Source organism: Taeniopygia guttata, chromosome Z (assembly GCF_048771995.1).
Source record: "Taeniopygia guttata chromosome Z, bTaeGut7.mat, whole genome shotgun sequence".
NCBI classification, from domain to species: domain Eukaryota; kingdom Metazoa; phylum Chordata; class Aves; order Passeriformes; family Estrildidae; genus Taeniopygia; species Taeniopygia guttata.
The window spans coordinates 14,869,233-14,891,676 of NC_133063.1; the positions used below are offsets into that span (position 1 = coordinate 14,869,233).

The window sequence follows — 22,444 nt, forward strand, 5'->3', positions numbered from 1 at the left end:
CCTAAGCCAAACCACTATATGTCAGCTTTAAGCTGAGAACAGGACTTTACAGCTAAAACCCACCAAGTTTATATTGGAAATGCTTAGGCACCTTTAACTGTAATGTTGTTAGCAGGCTCTGCCATAATTCTAATCCCAGCATTTAAAACCATGCAGTTACCATTCTACAGCAACATCAAAAGAACCCCACTACCTCTCCAGCTTCAATGACCAAAAACACTTTTAAGAATTCATGTGCCACACAGCAAAAGAAGCAAGTGATTTTTAAACTCCTAAAACAATACTCTTTATTCATTGTTACTATAGGATGACAATTCATCTCATAAAATTACAAATAGTAACAATGTAAAGTTTCATACTTGAAACATAAGTAAGTCCACACATTCTAAAACATCCTATTTTGTAATTTTGGTCAGTAATGTCAAACTGAGATGTTATCTTCTTGTGATACCATCCCATAAGAGAAGCAGCTTATGATAGGTAAATATTGTACTTTGTCTTCCAAAAGCATTGAGAAAGCTCTTTGGAAAACTATCAGAAATACAAAAGAAATCCTCCTGATACTGCAGAACACACATCTGCCTTCTCTGTTAAAATGGCATCTGTTATGAGTTAATAGACCAACCAAGGCACATTTATAAGGAAATACATTACACCTAAAGTACTCCAAATCCTGTTTTGACACCAAAATGACAACTGAATGGAGGACAGTGATTGCAGTGGTACCAAAGCATACTTCAGACTTCAGCTAAGGCTCAACAAATACCTTCAACAATGAAAGGGTTAAAAGCAGAAGATTTGGTGAGAAGGACAGAATAGTTTCTCTCAAAGTAACCTTGTAGGTGGGAATGCTACAACTGTCACTGTTATAAAACTCCATTTATTATGCCTAGTGTTCATCCTCTGCCTGTTTGGAGAAGTAGAATTCCTGTTCAAAGATAACACTCTACATGCTTGAGCCTCTTGCTGGGAGAGAGCAAGATCATAAAAATACTGCCTGTAATAAACAGTGTTTGCATGAGATATATTGGGCAAACCAAGCCTAGAGGAGGCTCTGTTGTCGTGGGTCTCTTTGCACTGGGATGAACTAAGCCTAACAGAGCCTGTGTTCCTGTGGGTCCCTGCCCAATGTTGTTAGTGGGTCAATGAAATAAATCTCCTCTTTGCATTTCAGCTGCGATTTGGTGGTTGCCCTGGTTACCTCTTTGTGTCAATTCATGCAACTTCTAAATGCCACTAAGTCCATATGTCTGTGTTGTACAGCTACATACTCATGTACTGCTATCACAGCTAAGACTCAATTTTTCTTTCACCATATTTTTACTTTTTGCTTTAAATTTTGTACATAATTATTTCTGTGTGGACAACCAACTAGTGATATATAAAAAATAAACTCAATGTTAAAGGATTATTCTTGTGAGAATTTTGTCAAATTAAAAGAACTGGAAATGTGCAAAAATGTGTGTCTACATTTGTATTGACTTAGAAAAGGCTTCTACAGTTGTATCTAATAGTAAAACGCAGTTCTGCAAGACCGAACAATATTAAAGGTTTGAATGTTTTCCAGTAGTCCTGCCTGATTTTCTGCGGGCTTATCAGTTGTCACCATAACACTGCAGAGATACAGAACAGACAATTGATGGCTACAGATGCACTGATCAAAGAGGCTGCTTCAGCCTTCTCCCTTTTCAATTTAAGAAGTTAACAACCTTGGTGACATAGACTGGAAAGACTCAAGAGCTCTGCTGATACAACATTTTTTGAAGAAACAGATATTCTTTCTTCAAAGAAGAAAGATGTATGTACCAAATACAATTTTTTAACATGGCAGGAGAAGAGTAAGGTCCTTATGAACAGGAATTGAAAGCTGGGTTGCTAAATCCATTATTTAGTCAGCTATATAAGCAGACCTAATTTATAAATATTTCAAACATCTTCATCATCAAACACTATTTGGGTTTCAAGGGTGTTCCGCATAGTTGAAAACAAGGCCACTAATTTTAGAGCCTAAATAAAATTCAAATAACTTAACATTAGGATCCTGTTTTGAAAATGTCAGAATCTTGCTCAGAAGTTCTTTGGTTTCACTAGCTTTGCTGGGTAAAATCATCTTTAAGTACAGATGAATAGGTTAGACCAGATGTCCATCTATCCCACAGTCACTATTAGTACTAAGAGTTTAAGGAAAAACTAGGAGTGTGGTATATAGCAAAGAACACTTCCCTCATCATACTCTTCTAGATCCCAGCAACATGTGATGCACCTAGAAAGATTACTTATACATAGCACTTGGATAAGAACATTTCCTTGTGCTAGCACTTAGTACAAAACTAGTACATTAATACATTAATTCAAACAGAAAAAGCAGTAATCTTACATTATTCAAACAATGTATGCCAGGGAAAAAAACTTTTAAAACCATTGTTTCAAAGAGAGAATTTCAACTGAATGCAAAGGCTTACAGTTCTCAGGAGGGTAAAATAAACATCAGCACATTTGCCCTGAAGAAGTAGAAAGCTGCTAAGCAGTTTCTAACACCACAGAAATACAACGGATTGGTGCGATTGTGAAAAAGCTAAAGTAGTTAAACACTGCAAGAAAAGTCATAGCCTCAGGTGCAAGCTCAGGTGGCACCAAAAGTTAGAGTTTCTGTATTTGAAAGAAAGTTTTTCCTCGGGGAATGAAAAAGAACAAGGAATTCAGAGTCTCTTCAGGTTCTGAAAAAAAAAAAAAAAAAGAAAACTGAGTTGTGAGAAGAGACATCAAAACACTAGGATTTCAAATGTGATCAAAAAAACTGTATTGGGAGTGAACTGATTTGAAGAGCCCAAACAACTAGTGAAAACACAGACCCTACTTTTCATCTGAAATCTTTAATTCAGCTCTGTTCATGTGAGTAACTGCTGGCTCATATGAGGGCATCTGCAACTGTGAAATACCTCTGACACTTAAATGCCAATGGGGTTGACAACTCCTCAGGTAGTACCATATAATCAACAGCATCAAAACATAGTGCTACTTTCTATCTCCTGATTTTAATCTCTCAGTTCTCTGAGTGCATGAATGATATGCACCTTTCAATGTAGTGTGAGGTCAGGGATCTCTTCCATGAACAACCTAATTAGAATCTCTAGGGTCTTACAGTCTAACACACTTCCCAACTCCTTTTACTCCAATTTACTCTCTTCTTCTAGTGAAAGAACTTAAAATTAAATAACTAATTGCTGTTACATGTTCATGAGATTCTCAACATTCTAGAAAAGGCACCGAATCTCAGGCTTTTAAGTTACTTAAATTTGGCCCACAATGCTTTATGAATTTAAATTCTGTACAGTTCAACGTAATGTCACCAACAAAGACGTGTAGGCCACGTCATTCTTTTACTAGCATGAATTTAGGAGAAGCTATACAGAGTCACTTAAATTAAAACAGAGTAAAATTAAAGTGTGGAAAACTAAACCCTCCATCTTCAAATATATGTAGGAAGCAAGAGGAAATTATTGCAATTAATATATATTTCCATACAGAAATCCATAGCAAATTAAAAAACACATGAAAATATTAACAGAAAACACAAGCACAGTGAATATGCTTTCAACTATGGTTTTGCTTGTAATTCCTCTGTCAGACTTCAAGAGAAATGCAGCTGACCCACAATAGCTGCCGCTGAAATAGACAGTTCAAAACACCTAATTAGATAATTCTGTGCAAGAACTATCATAATTTCATACCAATCTAATGTGTTGGGGAAACACCTCTCCTAAATAAGCAGCATTCTGAGATGTGAAAAGCACAGTAAGTACAATTAATGGAGGAACAAAGAAAAGCACCAAATGCTGTAAAGCCCTAATATTTCAGATAATGACTAAAATTCATATCTGTTTCCTTCCCTGGTAGACAGGAGTCCAATTAGAGTGCTCATAACAACAGCTTCTACATGCTGGCATGCTGTATTATGTTTGTACTGCTACAGATAGACTAGAAGATAAAAAAATAAATGCTACAGCAGCCTTTTTAACCCAAGGTAATTGCTAACATTTTTTTTCTTTGTGTGTGTTTTGACACGGATTTGCACAAAGCTTATTGTTAGCTTAAGCAATTTAGGCAATTATCATTGCATGCATAGGAATTAACCATTTTAAGAAGCTTGCTGTATACAGAGGTTTCTATTGGAAAAATCACATATAAGAAGAACAAATGAGCTATCATAAGTCACTTAATAATCTCCTGCCCAAATACAACTTGACATTTAAACACCTTAAATTAGTTCTTAAATTAGTTAAATTTTGAAAAATTGGAACGTGTTTGGCTTGATGCACTGTTAAATGACAGGCATCAGGAAGTATGCACACCCCTTCTTTCATCCTTATTTTCAACTATATTGATTGCTTGGAACTCACAGTGGTTAGATGAAGCATAGGGGAATAAAACCACAGGTTTTTATCATCTCCTTCACAAAAAAAACCCCCACAATTATAGTATTCTGAACACACAGTCTGGACTCAGATAATGACAGATGGTTTTGCAACAGAACTCCTTGCAGGTACCTTTTTTCTATAAATTCTGGGAAAGGTACATGCAGGCAAGGCACTGAAAATTTCCCATAGAGAAATAGCATATCAACAGCTAAATAGTGAAGATTTCTCCTACTGTGTGCTGTAATTTTGGTCCAGACATCACTATCTGTTTTCTCTTTCATTTTGAACTATTTGTGTGTCTTGCCTTTCACGATTCCCTGCTCTTATCTCACAGCTAAGTGAAATGACTGTTGGCCCTGTGCCAACCCTTTAGTACCATGCCTTTGAAGTCACAGAAGACTGCTGAGCAGCGGCAAATTTCATATGGCACACAGTACCACACCTCACTTCAAACCAAACCACCAGGCAAAGAACTGGAGAATCTGTGGTAGGTGCACAAACCAACTTGATGCCTTCACTGAGTGAAGAACTATTGTTGAAAACTCAGTAACCCCCAGTAAAAGGTATCTAGAAAGCAAGAAGCCTTATATGACAGAGGAGGGTGACTGAATGCTAGAGTTTTAAGTTTTCTAGATGCAAATGAAATTTAAAAAGCGAATAAACTTCTACTAAAAACTATACAATATTGTTACTGTGCCACCACCATAATTTTCTACTTTTAACCCAAAAGAGTATTGCAAGAGGAAAGCTATAGGAAAAAAATATCTACAGCTTGAAAGGGCCAGTCAAATCAGCTAAGGGTTATAAGACTGGTGCCACACCAGGAATTTGGTGACTTGGAACATGGGACCTGCTTTGCAAAACCTGGCCTGCTGAGAGGGTCCTTCGGTCAGAGAAGGGTAAGAGCAGCTTCAGTCCTAGGCTTGCCAGATCGGTGAAGAAAACTTTAAACTGAACTTGCTGGGGAAGAGGAACCTCAATCCATTCCACTCCTATAATGCCCAGAGCCTAGAGAGAGCCTAGTCACAAGGGCACCTGAAGAACAGCACAAAGGAATTCCAGCTAGTAAGTTAGTTTCCTCAAGGGCCCAACTTAAAATCCTCCATGCTAATGCATGCAGCACGGGGAATAAACATGGCTTGCAGGCTCATGATCTTACTGGCATCAGTGAAGTTTCTACTGACTGGAAAAAAGGAAACACAACCCCCATTTTTAGAAAGGTTGGCTTGGGGATGACCAGAAGGATGGACAGAAGGATGACCTGGGGAACTACAGGCCCGTCAGTCTCTACTCAAGGTCAAGCAAAAGCACGGAGCAGATCCTTATGGAAACTATGCCAAGGACATCAAAGATAATGAGGTGATTGGTGACATGGCTGCACTACTGACAAATCATGCCTAGGAAGTCTGGTGGCCTTCTAAAGACAGGGTTACAACAGTGGTGGACAAGGGAAAAGAAACTGATGTCATCTACTTGAATGAAAATCATTGGACATTGTCGTGCACAACACCTTTGTCTCTAAAACTGAGAGACATGGATTTTATGGAAGGACAACTCAGTGGATAAGGAATTGGATGGTCACACTCAAAAGGGTTACAGTGAATGGCTCATTGTCCAAGTAGAGAACAGCGACGAGTGGTATCCTCAGGGGTCAGTAATGGGACTGACACAGACACAGACAGTGGGATCAAATGCACACAGCCAGTTGCTGATGACAACAATCTGAGCAGTACAGTCAAATTGCTGGAGGGAACAGATGCCATTCAGAGGTACCTGGACAGGCTTGAGACCCTTCACAATTCCATAAAAACTTGATACTATATAATATAATCCTTACTATTGCCTTCAGCTTCTGAAGATAAGTGTTTGACTAGAAACCCATACATTGGAAATGCTTATGAAGAAACTCTAGATTTGGATTTTAACATACTCCCATTCTGTCAAAATATAAGGCTAAAATAAATGCCAGAAGAAAACAAGACAATGATATCAAGTGTTTAGGTCAATAGAACCAACTAAAGAACTTCAGTTTGACAAACTTCACACCCACATTTCTAATAAGCTTATACTTCCCTTCCCTGCGCCCTGTTAAAACTAAATTAAAAACAAAGGAGGCAAACAAATCTACTCACATGAAGTCAGAATGAAACTTTTAAGTTTGGTTTAAGAAAAATAGCACAGCAACTTCATATTGACAGAAACTTGACACTGTTAACTAGCTGGTAAGAAGGAGTCTAACAAAATACAGCAGATTGGATACTAGTAAGCTTCTTTACCTAGCCATTCCCAGGCTGGAAAAGTTGGAAGGAACTATCAGAACATCAAGCCTGGAAAAGGGGTGGGTACCCAGTGTGGCATAAGCAGCTGAGAGGCACTGAGGAATTAGCTGAAGCAAATATTTCTCACAGCTTTCCATGAGGCACCAGGGAGCAAAGACTCTGTATGGAATAACTGCTTGCAACCTGGCAGCAGGATTTTGGAAACGGCAGGGATATTCCACATGACCACATATTTCTTCATGCCACCTGACAATAGAAAACAAAACAAAACAATACTTAGTTGTGATATCAGAAATGTGCACAACTGACTATGCTAAGACAAGGATATTCTCCAGCTGTCAGAATGATAGAAATAATTTCCATAGAACCAGCTCATTTGCATTCTCACCCTGTTCCCACATGTGCAGTGCTTTGAAACACTCAGTAGAACTCATAACTAAAGAGAGAGACTAGTCACACCTTGTTTTTATAACAGATACACATAAAAAGAATAAGTGCTCAAAATATATGTAAAGAGAACCAATAAGAATACAAAAATATTTACTCAGAAAATTCCTATTCAAACTTGGCTATGAAAATAAAATTCTATGCATATTAACATAACATTAATACAAGTATTTTAGGTTCAATTGCAATGTAATTCCAGGAGGGATTTTTTCTGTTGTTTTTATTAAAATTCTCCAGAAGCTTCAAGTACATTTACTACTACTACTACTACTACTACTATTATTATTATTATTATTATTATTATTATTATTATTATTATTATTATTATTAAAAACCCAGTAGATGTCAATTTAGGCTCATTATGCTAGATATACAATAATACCACATAAGACTAACCTTACTTTATGGTACTTTTATAGGATATTTAGAGCTCTAGCTGGAAGATAGGAGGGGTAAATTAAATTCTTCCTAAATATTGAGTCATATACCTTCACAATAAATTATCTGCCCAAATAGATTCTTATCTAAACAGAAATCAGCTTCATGTTTTCACCTGTTAGCCCATGTTCTCTACAGTACACAGCCTCTCCTTAGTTTGAAACTTCAGTTTAAGTAATCCGGTTCTACTGTGCCTCAACAGGCAAAGCACATAGCATTGCCCAAAGCACTTATGCTTGGAAGATCATGTTGACACAAAAAACAAAAGGATAACATGTAGAAAAGGATGAGATTTTGCTGAAATATTAACACTTTAGCACCTTACATAAGTCTTTCTGTCAAAGAAGTGGACTCTGTGTCCTTTCATTGACTACATATGTAAAGAAACCACATCCATTGCTACACAGTTTTTTTTTCTAAGGCTGGTTTAATCTATTATTATTATCTATTTCTACTCTAAAACGATGTCACTTTGCATTTTATTATCAGAGCTGAGATTAGGCAGGAACATAAAAGCTAGCACCATATCTCATATAAAGATTGCCAATTCCTTAATGACCACAAGGAAATAAAAAGTTATAAATATCATAGCTCCATATAACATTTACTTTGATACAGTCTCCTTAGCTCAAACTCAGTGGCACCTGGAAACAAATTACATTACAGGTAAAACTCATTGGCACCTGGACACAAATTACATTATACATTTCAACAACTTTCAGAATTCCTTTCTTTTCCTGCTGCCCTAGAGGGCATTATCTCCATTATCTTATCCGAGACACATGCTTAACATTTGCTTGTCTAACCATTTCACACCCTTTCTAGAAATGTCTGCTACTGTGAGTATTATTGGTTTGGTGGCCTGGTCTCACTGACTAAAATAAGCAATGACCTCTGCTGTGCTAACTCCCAGCTAAAGATTAACTGGATATAACTGTAAAAGCCCACTTTTAGGGACACAGATTTTTATGTCCTGATTAGCTGCAAAACAACCTTGTACATTTAGGGCATCCTTTTTTGTCTATGTACAACATGCATCACATTTGCAGAGGATTTTTGGAATTTTTTTGTCATTTTTTTCCCCAAGACTCATTAGTTCTGTATCTTCCACTGACACTAACTGCTGCAGATACATCACACTATCTATGCCAATTAACTCTTCCAATAACCATTATGCAGATAAACTTATAACTATGACCAGCACACTGATAAAACTTCCACTAATTTTCGCTACAAAAAGTTATAAAATTTCCCTATTTTCAGAAATTTTACAAAAAAAAAAAAAAAAACCCAAACAAACAAAAACCCCAAAACCAACAACAAAACCAAAAACAACCCAGAAACTTTCATTTGTTCTATCCAAATGTGGTGTATGTTTGAGAGGAACACATCTACAGCTTATTTTGTGGAGGCAGTCATATTATAAACATATAAGTAGCAAATAAATAAACACAAACAAATTTCTAGAAGCTCATCAAACCTATAAATTATTTTAAAATTAGAACAGATATTTCTTACCGATCCTACGTAAATTATGACAATTTCTATTGTCAAGATTAATTAGCATTTTTAACCAGTCAGCCAAGTTGCAAGACATTAGAATAATTTAATTTTAAATTCCAACAAAAACATCCATATTAAGTTCTCAAGTTCCAAAGTCCCAGTAGTTCCGCTGTCTTAATGCCAAAAAATTATTATTCAAAACAGTTGTCTAACAGACAAGTATTCTTTCAGCGAAGTTTTGAACTGAGCAACAGAAAAATGTTAAATGGTAAAATAATAAAGTTAAATAAATAAATAAATAAAGTTAAATAACTAAAAACTTGTAACCCAAATCATCTTCTACAATCAAAAAATTTCTGTTTATGTGGGAAGAGTAGTGGACCTTGTTTGCCCAGACTTTTATAAACCATTGGCCACAGTTTCCCACAGCCTTCTCCTGGACAAACTGGATGGGTGGTCTGTGAGATGGGCACAAAATTGATGTACAGGCCACACCCAGAGAATAGTGATCACCGATTTTGACTAATGCTGACAGACTGTCACAAGCAGAGTTCCCCAAGAAATTGTGCTGGGCCCTACACTGTTCAACATCTTCACAAACATTCTGGATGATGGATTTGAAAGCATCCTCACCAGGTTAGCTGTTGAGGTGGACACATCAGAAGGGGGAGGCATCTCTGGGACCTGGACAGGCTGAAAGGGTGGGGCTGGCAAGAACAGTGCGGGGTGCAGCAGAGACAGGGGCACAGTCCTGTGCCTGGGGTGACACCACCAAAGGGCCCAGCACTGGCTGTGACCTGCATGTCTGGGGAGCAGCCTTGCCGAAAAGGACACAGAAGTGCAGGGGACAATCTCTTGACCATGTGTCACTGGCGTGGCACTGCACCTATGAAGGCAATCAGACCCTGGGCTGCAGCTGCTGGGGCACCGCTGGCAGAGAGGGACAGAGTGGATCAGCAGCTCCGAGCACAGCTTGTTGGGCAGCACCTGTGGGAAGCATCGCATCTCCTTCTGCTCCTCACAATTCAAGGAACACACAAAAATGAACAAGGGCTGCAGAACCTGCCCTGTGGGGAAGGACAGAAGGAGCTAGGCCTTTTCAGGGAAGAGGAAAGAGAACCTCATCACAGTGTTTCAGTACTTGAACGGCATCTACAAAGGGCACAGAGTCACTCTCTTTTCAAGGAGCCACATGGCCAAGACAAGGGCCAATGGGTGTTAGATATCTCTATCTAAGCTCCTTCCCAGGAAAGAATGAACCAGATGAACTTTCAAGGTCCACTACAGTCTGGGCTGTTCTGGGATGCTATGATACGAATTTGAAAAGCTGAGAGTGATATATGAGGAAATCAAGTCCCAAGACTTCTGCTAACTAAGGTGAACACATGTGAAAGCAAACAGTATTTTTCCAGAAATTTGTTATCTGTCTTCAAATTTTATTTTCAGGCATATATTGTTCTGCTCATCTACCACCCTGTCATAATTCAAACTTAATGAATTTTAACTAGACTGGGAGGAGGAATAGATGTATCCAAATAATTTCCACTAGTTTGATCAAAGCCAGCTAAGAATTATTGGTCCAAGTCTATTTTATGGGACCACTGTACTACATCTTTCAGGTACCTGGTCATTACACATCACGCCAGGCAAACCATTGCACAGGCCAGCTCTAACTGGGCAATGAGACTGGAGGAGAACAAAAACGTAAGTAGGCAATATTGTAGTAGGAGTCACTAGTATCCAGAATGGACTGAGTCAAGTATTCTAAGAAACAAGATAGCACCTGGCATTGCTGCAGCAGAGTGTTAAGGATACAGGATACAAATCTAGTGGAGAGTGGAATTTATAAACCCTATTGCTCACTAAACAGCTTGCATTCACATAAAAAGAACCACTCCCATGAAATAATGCCTTTGGAATTATTTTCCTGTCAAGATGTTTCTGTTCAGATTAAACAAGTTCTATTTTGATTCCTGTGCTAATATGACTCATTTTCACATTCCACAGAGTAAATGGAAATGCTACCCATATGCCTAATTTTTCAATAATATTATAAACACCAACCTTAAATCAGTTTGTGATGATGGCAAGGAAAACTCAGTGTTTGTTCCAATAGCAGCTTTTTGTTTGAAGGACTGCTGTTTAACTTCCTGCCAGCACCCCACAGCAATAGTGAAGGTGGATGCTGGCATTGGCATGGACACATAGTAGTACCAGCTCAAGATACCTGTAAGCAAAAGAACATTTGTACAGACTCATCAGTGTTACAGCACATGTTAGGTACTTGACATCTGCATGTACATGGGATTTTGGGTCCCATCTCCCACCTTACAACCTGGTATTTTTGTGGAGGAAATAAAAACAATCACATCAAGACACATATGAACAATCGTATGCAACCACCATGGATTCTGTGTTCTGTTTACTTACACCTGCAACTTTGCTCTAACTGCTGATGTCTTTACCTGTAAATAAATCATCCATAAGTGGGATTTTATTAATGCAGCTTAACATGATTGTACAGTTACTACCCAAGAATTACACCAGACATGAAATCTAGTAACACCTTTAAATACATACACACACACACACACACACAAAATATTAAAATTAAACTCTTTCAACCTTGTATCTACTCTGTTATGATTTTGGCTTGCTTGTATTATTATCTAACACAACCCAAAACCTTTCCTTTGTGTTCTGGGCAGCACCAAATTGATAGATAATTTCTAACAAACACCACTATTATCTGTGAATTGGACCCAGCTATTTGCGGTGCATAATATGTCAACCAGGCAGTAAGAAATCAAAGCTTAGATTCAGATGAGATATTACATAAGTCAACTTGGTCATGTTTAGCACCCCATGAAGGTGCTAAAACAAAACAAGAATCTATTAGAAGGTAAAAATATGCTAAGTTTTATCATTATGGGAACACAATGTGGGGAGACAGAGTATGGTATAGGATTACTGTATGTACAAACACATTTTTATAATGTGGATGTTCTAGAATAGCACATTTTCCATTAATACAGAAGTTGCTTAGATTTTCTGTTTGTCCCGTTAAAAAGGATATAGTTTAAGAATCACATCCATGTATTAATTTATGGTCATAATACAGTTACTACACCACAATAACAGATTAATTATCTTGAAAAGAGCCTAGCATGAGTTAAAATCTGATGAATCATGTGCAAATGACTGTAGCTAGGGCAACATGGAAACAAACAAACTTCAGTTATTTTGAGAGAACTTTAGTACTTGTTCTTTTTCAAAAGTGTTCTGACTAGGACTATGGAACACTACCAAAAGGGAAAAAAATTGTAAAAATATAACTTAGTGGAGATCACAAGGCACAGAGGAAAGGAAACAGACAACTGCTGCAAAGAATCACTTGATTTCCTACCTTAATGACCTAAGAAGGTCAGGCTGTCGAAAGGAAGGACAAAGAAAAAAATCTTTAGTTTAGCCTCAACAAGTTTTCCACCTTCTATTTAGCATGACAAAACAATGCCATTTGTGAAGTCTTCTGGGAGGCAGATAAAGTCTTTGCCTCTTGTACGCACTAGAAACTACTTATACTCCACCCCATCCCACTTTAGGCAACATCCATAAAAAAAAATTTTGTCAGTATTGTCAGGTGAACATATATTATTCCTGTAATTTTCCTACGCTCTTATCAGCACATAAGAAGAATGGATGTATTTTTCCAAACACATTAAGAATGAGGAGGATAACTTGGCAAAATTTCATTCTTTCTTTTGGTTTTTTATTATTATTACCTTAACAAAGCTACAAATAAGCCAAGACAAGCAAACGTCACCTTGTGAGAAAAAGGTCGTCCACGGTAGCAACAATATATTATTTCAGAATACCAAATTCCTGATGTACAGAGTTTCATTGATAGACACTGTGCTAAAGGCCCAAGCCCACAGAGATTGTAGTTAGTAACAACTTTGCATTTAACTCACATACACACAGGACAAGGTTCAGAGGTTCTGCACTCAGTGCTGCATCTAAATGCTACAAAGCATTACTAAACGCTCCATGTAATTACACTAATTGTAAAAACTTAAGAATTAAATAACATCAGAGAAAATTGTAATCGAAAAACCGTCATGTGTTTTCAACTATGGCTGGAAAAAAGCATGGAAGTAAAAAAGCAATTACAGAAAACTCTTCCAAATGGCACAAGGTATAAAGGAAAAGGCTCTCACAACTGTGAGATTGTCTAAAAGGAAAGGGTGTTGGCCTGTGCTAGGTAGAGATCAGAGAGGGCTATATGAGAAACAAGTTTAGTAAGACAGGCTAGAGCAAGCAAGAGAGTTTTTTCTTGTAAAAAACAATGCACAAACAGTTTGAATAGAATATATAAAAGGCATGGCAATCAGATTAGCATTTCAGAGAGAAGAACAGCATGTACTGCATTCAGAAATCTATACAAATTAGCAATGAACACAGTATTCAGAGCTGACCCGATGCAAAGAGAGTAATGGTACCAAAGGCCCTTTTACTTTGCAAGGATTTTAGAAATCATGTGAACTATGGATCCTCCCAGAACAAGATCCAAGTTTTATAACATCTCTGCATGTCTACCCAGGGCTCAGTCCATTCCCTGCAGCGCTTTCTGATATCTTCTGCATTCATAATCAAGAACTATGTAGAATACCTATATATTTATCCTACAGTTGTTGACTGAAATCACATGCACGAGCATGACAAGTGAGTTCTCCCTATAGAACCATAGGAAAACAGGCTGGAAAACAGTGCTGATCAGTGACTGAAAAGGTCTTTTTGTCGGCAGAAGTTCTATCTGGAGAGAACCATGAAGCACTGTCTCAAAGACAGCTTAACTAACTCACTGACCTTGTGTCTTCTCTCATTACTGGTAAGATTGTCTCCCAGTCTGACCTCTCCCATTACTTCACTTCCTTCCTTACACTGTCTTCACGCCAGTGAGCTTTGTTTTGTTTTCCTTCCTCTGTATGCTATGATCTAGCCCAGCAAATAGATTGGGATCACAAGCTTCACTCAACTAATTTTTGCTGCTCTCCCCATCCTCTGGCTGCATTGTACTTTTCAGTGTCAGTCTTGGAAACAGCTCCATCTCTAGGATAGCAGAAAACAGTGCAGCTGAAATGTGTCTTTCTTTACCAAACACAGCATTTTGTACCATAAAAACATCTTCAGACTAAGTGAGAACACACTGGGAAAAACAACAGGTTAGGCTGGGATTAGTCCATGGGAAAAATAAATCACCCCAGTCCTTGTACTTGTAATGTAATTTTAAAATAACTTGATTCCTACACATAATTCTTTTAGGGAATTACAGTATATTCAAAACATTTTGCTATTTTCCCTACCTGTAATTCTGATTTTTTTTTCAGTTCGCAAAGCAAATATACTGTGTCATAACTGCACTAATCATGAAGCAACAATCACCTATTCTAGAAGTTCAAAGTGAAAAACTTTCCATGAAAATGTTTAAAAAGAGTAGGAAATTTCAATCTATTTATAATTTTGTAAAAGAAAAATTTAAAAATCGTTTATTTCTCCTACTTGAAATAATAATGATGAATGATGTAATTAATTCCTAGAATTTTTAATGCATTCAGCTACCTTAGACATCATTAAAATTGTTTGAGTCTTGTAGAGTTCATTATCACTGAAAAAAAAGCCAAAGCTATAGCTGTTAATGCCAGAGCAAGTACATTATGAACATTTTTACTTACCAGTATATTTTTTGTCAAATAGTCTGCACTAACATAAACACCACAAAATACACCTGATGTTTACTATTTCCTAAAGCCCGCAAAGTTGAACTACCTCTATGGAAAAGGAGAAATAGGCCCACACAACAACAGATGCACAAGGTAAGAGCTAGTGCTAATATATAAATGTGCAGCCAAGTAAGTAGTTATGTAAAAACTACTCACTGGCTGAAGCACCAGGATTAAGAACCCCCCAGCTTTCAGAAACTCTTTGTGACTTGTAGGGATTTTCTGATCTCATCTGAAATCCAGAACTCCCCACAGAGCTCCCTCACATTCATGCCAGAGCTTAGCTCGGCACTGGGTCAGAGGGATGAGTAGTGCATGACAAGCTCCCAACTACTGTGCTGTGGACCCTGATACATCCTGGAGATCAACTTACACAAGTACTGCACTCTTTTGTTTTGCCTTGTGGAAAGTGAGGAGCACAAGCAAAAGAAACTATTCTTGCTGCTAACTACATCGCAGGAGCAGTGGCTCTTCTAGCACTCTATTTTTTCTCCGTACCAGTATACTCCTCACTTACCATGCAGATGTCAAAACAAGATGAAGGATTACATAGTAGAAGAGTAACCACACAAAAAGCAAGCCAGTCTGTTTCACACTTAATGGCTGATTATCCTCTTCTTGAATATGAATTGAACTAATAGAAAGGTGTTTGTGACTAAATGTGTTTGCAGATTCTATGTGCTGAAGGAAAATAAAACTGACAAGTGTATAAAAATAAATCTAATGTTTAAATAGCTCACATTACACTCATGTGTAGTGCTCCCTGTCAAGCTTTCCCTCAAAGAGCATTATTAATTGCATTTTTCTGATCAACTTTTCTAAGAACTCCATAAAGAAAGCAAAGTATTTAAATACTTTTGGTCATACTCAAAGAGTTACCATTTCTATTTGTGTAATTATTCTAGCACTATTTTCAAACAAACGTGCGCACCCTCTATTTCAAATGACAGGATCAACCACAGTTTTATAGGAGGCAGAATGCAAAAATGGCACATATGGTAGGTAACAGACTCTTGCCAAAACCTGCAAATACAAGTGGTAAATGAGGAATCTCCATATAAGAGTACACCTAGACCAGATATGCACTGGATTACTGCATCTGCACATGTAGAAATGTGCCTATGAAGCAGAATGCACATCTCTAACAGCTTGAAGGAATCAACTTTGCGTGGTGTTTTCTTACTGTCTGCTTCCACATTGGTTTTAAATATGACTTTTAAAGGAAAAAAAAATTCAGCTAACTTGTAATTCTATTCAAAATAAATTTATTCATAACTGCTTACCAGATTGTTAATTCTTCCCAATAAATTGCATTTTAAAAAAATATATTTTATTATTCTGCCAGTTATGTACGATTTTATAAATATGCAGCACAGCAATAACATACTGTATGTAAACAACTTTGCAAACTTACTTAAATTGAAGCTACCCTGGAAGGCTTTCTGATGTGTAGAGACAAAATTTTAAGTTGGATACATTTCATATAACTTCCAGAATTGCCAAACAACAAGATATATGTGGAGAGGTTATTTAAAACAACAGAACATTTCAAACTTTTTAACTCTTAGAAATTCCATTAATTAAACTCATTAATTTGTATTCCTAAATTCATTAAAAATTTATCCAAGGCTTTAGATTAGCACTTACATCTTGGGTTTACTTGGATTTTAAAACATTCCTCAGAATATTACTCCTTTCCCTTTTTGCCTCTGTATTAGTTTTGTAAATTTTTACAATTCCAAACAGCTTGCTGATTTTTCATTTCCAGCTATATGTAAACAAGAAAAATTAGTGTCTCTCATTAAACTAGTTAAACATTGATGGAAAAGCTGTTATCCTAGTCTGAAGTCAAGAGTGTCCTTTCTTTCTTGATGCTGAGACAGGAAAGTGCTATTCTCCAAGGGAACTGATCAGCTCATCATGGCAGTTTTCCATATTTCAACAGCAGAGACAAGCCTTGAAAGAGGCCCCATATATGGCCAAATATAACCAGACAATTCCATAAAAATGGATTAACTTGATGATTCTTGAATCAAGAGACGTTCACTTTTTTCCCACTCAAGAATAAACCTGCCCATTTAAAGGGGAGCAGAAGATACTTTTCCCCAGAAAAGCTTAATTCTAACCTTTTCCTTCATGCTATGCCTCATCAGAACTACTCACACTAGAAGGTACTGACCCAGTTTGACAGATTATATCAAATCTCACAAGAACAAGACTCACTCCATTGTATGTAGAATTTATACAAGCCTTAAAAACTTCCTTCTCTGTGCAGAAAGTTTAGATAACAAAGTATAACCAACACAGAAGAAATCCTTGTATGCTTACTGTTGAAAAAGGTATGTTTTATCAATGCAACCCCTCCTCCCCCCCAAAATCAGATTTTCAGGGCACTGACCTGATATTCTTCAGATATTACATGTATTCACATGTATTCCAGGCAACACATACATTTGGCAGAATGGTTGCTTCTAATCACATGCTGAACTAAAAGTGAAGGCCAGTTCTCTACCAAAGCCTAAATTTGTTGAGAGCCTGATAAGGTACTTCATCTACAAAACTCGAGTACACTGTGATTGAAATAACGCAAATTTATGGAAAGTGAAACCTAGGTTTGGAAACACAGAGGAAGAAAAAAATAAGCAACACAATGAAATGCAGAAATGTAGACACTTCAAATACTTATGAGGTTATCCTGAGGGTTTGAGCAGGTAACTTTTCCACAGAATGACATGGAGATTACAGAGAGACATGGAAGTGTTTTTAAGGTTAGGAACTTCATTCTTTCACAAATCACGTATTTACCAAGGCTGATTTCTAATTATAAAAGTATGGAAAACAATTTGCCTTGAAAAAGGTATTTCACCTTCTTGAAGCTGGACTGGCTCTGCTGAGTTTTCACCACTCATTAACACAACAAAGTCTGCAGCTGTTCGGACTGAGGCTTGCCACGTTGACAAGGCAATGGGTGGTTCTTGGCATGGGAAGAGGGCTCTGTTGTTTATTGGTGATCCCATTGTGTAAACACATGGCCTAGATGGAAGGAAAAGAGATTGACATTGGAATTACAGTAAGAAAGACTGAATTAAGTTCTATATAAAAAATAAAAAATGTTGTCATACTGAGGTGGTTTCTTTCTTTAACTTCAGCTCTGCAGGTTCCAAACCTGTATGACATGAACCAATCAAAGTACAACCTAAGTCATTTAAGACAAGAAAAGCAAGATTACTACAATACCTTCAAACTAGAAAATACTAACTCTGGTTTTTGCATGAGTTCTCAGCCTCATACAATAGCTTCCAGATGAACCCATAAGATCAAAGAAAGCTTCTGAGCATCTTCTGATGATGCCATTGCAGGGCTTCACCAACACCTGTGATACCTCCCTGCTATCAGCCCAGTAGTGCTTTCACTATCATGAATCCAGTCTTCTGGATTAGCAACCTGGAGCTCATGCAAAATCAGCAGTAGATCTAGTTTTGAGTCTTCCTTAGTTCAAGTCTCAATAAATTCTGGTATTTTTACTTTTAATTTCAAAGGTAATGCACCCTAGCTCACCAGTCTGGGAATTTCAGCCACAAGGCATATAATAAAAAGAATTCATTTCTATCCTGTTAGTTTCAGCCTCCTCCTTGCTTCTTACATAGAAATATTCCTTGTAGTACTGCTCTTTTTGCAGTTACTCTAAACCTCTCCGTCTACTACCCCTTTCCAATTTCAGCTGCAGTATTTCATGACAGTAAATTTCTTATTAGCCATTTAGCTACAGCTGGGGAGGTAACAAGGCCTTTCATTAGCTCCTTCTAACTTGCTGGTGGATGGACTTAATGATTCTTGGTTTACTTATTTTGTTCCATTTTGCAGTATTATCTAAATTCCTATTATGTGCATAACAACACCACTTATCTTAAGGGGGAAAAAAAAGCTAATCTTTCAATCATAAATTATATAAAAAATCCAATGTCAATAGGTTTCTCCAGTAAAAGAAAGAAAGTCCTGAAATCATCACTTCACTACACTGAACTTTTTAAAACCTAGGATATTTAAAGCTAAATATTATGGGAACAAAATACATTATTTTGTGAACGCTTGAGGCTAAAAATATTCTGATCAGTATCTTTCATCACTTGAATTGAAAAATTATCCAAACACTTCAGAAAGCAGGAGACAAATCGTTAGGGAAAAACTGGTTTAGCAATGGCTAAGGTCTTAGCATTTTATTTACTCCCTCCAAACTGCTTTTCCTTTCAAATTATTCCTTCTCTAAAGCCAACTTCAAACTATACAGAGAGAAAGAATTTGGAAATACTGACAGTCACAGATTAAATATATTCTGAAGATATTTTTTCCCTCTTGTCATTGCTATCTGTGCTATTTAATCCACAGCTGTCTTGGCACTTTTAAATTACTATGGCTTAACCAATGCAGGCCAGTTGGTCTTCCAGCAAAACACAGATGAAAGCTGCAGTTTAAATAGGCCTACTATTGCACATAAGCAGAAAAAGAAAATAGTCTAACTTTCCCATCATGTACCAGAGTGAATAGAGGAGGACCTAGACACTGAGTGAAGTTCAGGTAACTGCATTGGAGAGAAAGCCAAGTGGTTATTTTTTAAACAGTAAAACACAATGCACAGCTAAATGTAATAGACCACTAATCTGCATGGATTTTTAATTTACTTAGTTAGAATTAAACTCCTAAAACTGAATCTTTAACCTATCTGATATACGTAGAATAATTGGCTTTTCTCCCATAAAAACAGAGTGCATGGCAGTGAGTTCACAGGAAAATTGAGGAACCTATTTTCTCACCTTCCAGGAAGACCTGCTTCTTCCTAGTAACATTAGTCAAACCTACTGGGATTATTATTTACCCTAAAATACATATGTGCTGGGAAGGAAAAGGATGAAAAGGAAAAGGGAAAGGTGGAATTAGTGACTACTGCTACACACATTTTCCCAATGATTTGCCATACACTGTGAAGGCTGTTTTGTCAGGTGCCATTGGTACAATACACTCTTAGGAGCAGTTTTGGGGATCTTTGTGTTCTGTATAGGGAAATGCCACAATGAGAGAAAACAGTCTGGCAGAACAGTGCTGAACTAAATGTTATAATGCTGTGTCAAATACAATATAAACATTACAGAGAATAGATGTTACCAAGAACGTTTATGTCACCTGCTCTCAGAGAGAGCATCTTTACCGGCAGACCATAAGGTATTTTACAGATAATGTCAATACCATTTTGCACATGGGGAAAATGAAACCCAGTGAACAGATATGCTTAATGGTAGTACTCAAGCTGCTCCTAAAGGCTTAGTTCTAAGCCTCCTAGTCTTTTTTTTTTTTTCCTAAGACATTTTAATTCTAAAATATACACACAGAGGAAGGTCACAGGTCTCTACCATAAAAGCCCAAGCAGAAAGTGAGTTAGCTAAGTGGAGAAAGTCAGGTCATGTACATAATCTGTTCTTCAGAAGCAGGACTTCTTTCCACTCCTCACCCATTTTAATACAATTTTTGATCAGGTATATTTATTAACCTCATTATTTTCCTAAATATACTCAATTATGTCAGTCCGCTAAAAAAATAGTAATGAAATAGACAAGTTCTACATTTTTAAAGGAAACTATCAGAAGAACAATTATGTAAGCCATTAATTAGATATTTGTTATACTTCTTTTACAGGTGCAATTTCTTTTTTCTGTGCATTGGTAATTGCACAATGTTACTTCAGGATATCCACTACAGCTAACAAGTGTCTTTGTCTGGGGTCAGGCAGCACAATTACACCACATAAGAGGATCAGAAATATAATTCTTATCCTGGTGTCGATCATTTTCTTCATTTGATCCAGAAAAAGACCAGCTAATCTAAGCACATGACAGAATAGCAAAGACAAATAATTAGGTTTAGACTGCTTTTGTCAATTGACACCCATATTTGCCCTTTTTAAATCATTTATCTCTACCCCTCCTAGCAAGAAACTTCACAGTTCCTTTCCTCTTTCTACTACCTATCCCTTCCACCCCAGTCTTTAACTTTCAATGAACTTGTAATACTCAAATAATCTACTTACGCAATATTTATGCCAACATAAATAATCTTTGCCACAATAGGTTTCAAGGATTAAGGAAATTTCATGCAGCAAAAGAAAGATAAGCAGAGAACTCAGAGTATTTATCTAGTTATTTGTCACACTGGAAGAAAATGCATCTACAAAACACAAGAGTGACATCTCTGGTCATTCCTCTGGACAGCTTTATGGCAAGTAAACAAAAAATAAAAATGAACAAAGAAGTAGGCAAACCCTGAGTAAAAAATCCCTGAATTTGATATTCGGGAATATCAAATGCATTTATTTTGTACTCAGGGTTTGCCTACATTTTTAGTTTGATTTTGGTTTGGTTTTTCTTTTGTTTGTTTGTGGTTTTGGTTGTTTGTTTCGTTTGTTTGTGGTTTTGTTTGTTTTTTGTTTGTTTGTGCCTTTTGGGCATTGGTTTGGGTTTGGGGTTTTTTCCATTCTATTAATATCATTTGTCAGTCTTTAGAAGTCATTGCATATGACATGAATAATCCAATGAACTTCAAAATACTTCATTAATTGCTCAAATATTTATATTCCCATGTTCCCATTATTGGCAACAAAATTAAACAAAATAACAGTAGAGATTCCCCAGAGTTGAGGAGAGCCTCTTAGGGTTTCGTCCAGACCTACCAGGGTTCTGGACTGTATATTCTACCAAACCTTGCCTATGAAGAAAACCAAATTCTTTATTCCCTTCCTGCATTTCCAGCTTCCAAGAGTACAGAACAATGCTAATTTATGCCACTGAAAAACAAACATCTATTTTCATGATAAATTTTCTAACTTGTAGTAAATAACTCTACCTTCCAAACTAACCTCAGCAGTATTTTCCAAACATATATTATTCCCTCTACTAACTTTCAATTAGATTAGCTCCCTAATATGCCTTATGACCCAGTTGTACACACAACTGTGTCATCACACCAGTGATGGAAGGAACTAGCATCAAAATTTAGAGGTCAAAAGTGTATTTTGGTAGGCATCCTGGTCATTCCTTTATATTATCCCTCCCTCCTTCTTTCCATTAGCACAAGTCAGCTCTGTCGTTGCCTTTTTTCTTTGGCCCCAAAAGCTTGGACAGGAAAATGCTGAAATTCCACATGTTCAGTTCCTCAACTAAAAAACAGAGGTGTGTCCTGCTGTGATAACATGTTTGTACACACATATCTGATCTTGCCTAAACTCATCCCATAAAGCTTTGTTTCAGCTGGGGTTTTTTTGTGTATTACAATATATCATTCTTTAAAACAAATGAAATTGAACTCTTGATAAACTTGTGCATAGGCCAAATTTAAAAACATTGTACTAGTGTTAAATTACAGGAAACATTGGAAGTGGTTATACAATGTGTGTACTTTGTTATATACTTTTCTTCAGGGTTGGAACCACAGTATAGACTCTTTTGGCAAAGGATTTGACATCTGAAAAAAAAAAAGCACCAGATACATAATTTGGAAAATTCTGAAGAATCCTCCTATGACAATATGAGAT

The 22,444-nt window shown here is 36.9% G+C and overlaps 1 protein-coding gene across 12 annotated transcripts in view; it reads right to left on the reverse strand.

Moving 5' to 3' along the window:
* Nucleotides 1-22,444, reverse strand: part of AOPEP (aminopeptidase O (putative)) — a 187,888-nt gene that overhangs the window by 152,030 nt on the left and 13,414 nt on the right. For all 12 annotated transcript variants that reach the window (XR_012053080.1, XR_012053079.1, XM_072922497.1 and 9 more), the window contains 3 exons: nt 17,732-17,898; nt 11,150-11,312; nt 6,695-6,943 (listed from right to left, as the gene is read on the reverse strand). Coding sequence is in view for 10 of the 12 variants with exons in the window: in XM_072922497.1 (XP_072778598.1) it covers nt 6,695-6,943; nt 11,150-11,312; nt 17,732-17,898 (579 nt within the window). In the remaining 2 variants the exon portion in view is untranslated. The remainder of the gene's footprint in view (nt 1-6,694; nt 6,944-11,149; nt 11,313-17,731; nt 17,899-22,444) is intronic.